Consider the following 2,269-nt stretch of genomic DNA (forward strand, 5'->3'; position numbering starts at 1 on the left):
TCTTTCCAAAAGGAACATATTAGTTTACATTCCCACCAGCAGTGTAGAAGTGCTCCCTTTTCTCCACATCCACGCCAGCATCTCTGGTTTGGGGATTTTGTGATATGTGCTAATCTTACTGGAGTTAGATGATTTTAAATCCCCTACATTTGCTACTTGAAATAAACGTATCATAGGTGTATTCATAAATATGTGGGTACTGGTTCAAATGCTAGCTTATCTTTTGATTGGAAAGAGACGATGTACTTACAGCCTAACCAGATTGGTAAGTCCTCGAAATATGTCTGCATTCAGACATCCTATTCGATTGTTCGTCAGATCCCTAAGAAGAAGGGAGGGAAAAAATGTGTCTTCAATTAGTTCTCTTGGTTGATGAAGGTCTCATACATTGAATATTCAAGAACAGCATGCAGGTTCGCATATAACACCTTTTTTTGTTTTCCAGCATCTTTGAGATATTTACCTACCTTAAGTGAGATTAGGATAACAGTGACAAAGAAGATGATCTTTGCTTTCCTTTAACTACTGCACACGAAGACTAAACGCTCTTTAATTATAGTGCCCTCTACATTTCAAGCATTTACTCACATGAATTACTCAGGATAAAACTGGAGTAGTAAAAAGGAGACTCAATCTATTGTGCTGCCTGCAACACGATTCCTTAAGAGACCTCCACAGTTGATTCCATTGAGCAGGCGGACAACTGAGCCCAATCTCAGCCACCAAATAACAGACAATGGAAGAAAAGGGCAAATTATCACAAGGATGGGACGTTTATTTCCTCAAGAACCTCTGAAACATAATCTTTACTTCCTTCATTCCTCATATACTCATGAGTCTTGACCGTAAAGAAAAAACAACCAAGTTAGCCTTTATTTACCGATCTATCATTTAGTTTCTAAGCCAAATTGCTTCCACAATATCTATGTGATGGCCCAATTATTTTTCATCCATTTCTAATTTCTATTTCCCATGCTATGTTGCTTTCTGAGTATTTTTTTGGTATCTACAGCCAATGAAATTTTTTCCTTTTTACTTATATAAAGTTTTACTATTTTATTTCTGTTTTTCTTCCCTTACTTTGCTTTACACCGAAGATGATGAATGCAATTTTGTTATTTTACATTGAATCAGAGACATGCACTGGTTTACATGCAAAAACTTTACATTGGGATGTAACAATTGACAGTTTCTGTAACTTTCCACTGGGATGGCATGACTTCCACCATTGTTCATCAAAAGGACTCAGCAAACCTATGCAAGAAAACCCTAAAACAATGAATCTTCATTTCTATTTGTTGTTAGATGTGGAATAATTCATGAAACCTTGAATTTTAGTAAAAGAATTTGAACGAGCTCTGTAAACCAAACTTACAAAAATGTTTTTATCATATAATTTCTTCAATATCCATATAAGTCTCTACCATGAAGAAGTCTATATTCTTTGATTCACACTTTAGAAGTTATTCTTTTAAAAAGAGATCTGAACCACACATGTATTAATATGACCAGAAATGATTAAGAACCTAGCATTTGAATCAGAAGCCTAGTCATTTAGTTTTCCCTTTGGATATTTCAAAAGCTACCCAAGAGGGTTAATTTCAGGTGCCAAGTAGACTGAAAGGGACACCTAGATGGCTAGGAAAGCTTTGTGTCTGGGTCTTGTATGAGGCTGTTTCCAGGGGAGACAGGCGGGTGAGTCAGCGCACTGAGAAAGGGCACCAGCGAATCAGCTGGGGACCCCATTAGGACAAACAGGCAAAGGTAAATACTCGTCTGCTCTCTCTCCCTCCTGGAGAGGATATCTTTGCTCCTCCTGCCCTTGGACATCAGACGCCAGATTCTTTGGCTTTTGGAGTATGGGACTTATACCCGTGACCTTCCAGCAGCTCCTGGGCCTTCAGACTGTGGGCTGCACCATTGGTGTTCCTGGTTTAGAGGCTCCCAGACTTGGATTGCATGGAACTAAAGGATTCTCTGGTCCTCTCGCTTGCAGGTGGCCTATCATGGGACTTTCCCCCTCTGTGATCCTACAAGCCAATCTCCCCGCATAAATCCCCTCTCATACAGCCCCCAGTTTCTCTCTCTGTGGGGAACCCTGACTAATGCACTACCTTACCCAACCCCAGCATTTGATAATGTCCTAGCAGTGTCTTCCCTTTCCTATGACAACTTTTGATAAAAGAATCTTAAGCAATAGAAACCTTTATCTGGGCTTGCTGTTTTGCAGCTCCTAAGCATTTAACTGTGTGGGACTTTTTTTTTTTTT

The 2,269-nt window shown here is 39.4% G+C and overlaps 1 protein-coding gene across 1 annotated transcript in view; it reads right to left on the reverse strand.

The window, feature by feature from the left end:
* ADGRA3 (adhesion G protein-coupled receptor A3) overlaps positions 1 to 2,269 on the reverse strand; it is a gene marked incomplete at its 5' end in the record, with an annotated part of 107,839 nt that overhangs the window by 55,215 nt on the left and 50,355 nt on the right. Inside the window, one exon of the mRNA XM_023515341.1 lies at positions 251 to 380. Coding sequence (XP_023371109.1) covers positions 251 to 380 — 130 coding nt within the window. The remainder of the gene's footprint in view (positions 1 to 250; positions 381 to 2,269) is intronic.

The sequence above is a fragment of the Otolemur garnettii genome, unplaced genomic scaffold (genome assembly GCF_000181295.1).
Source record: "Otolemur garnettii isolate 467f Iridium unplaced genomic scaffold, OtoGar3 scaffold00069, whole genome shotgun sequence".
Taxonomy (NCBI): Eukaryota; Metazoa; Chordata; class Mammalia; order Primates; family Galagidae; genus Otolemur; species Otolemur garnettii.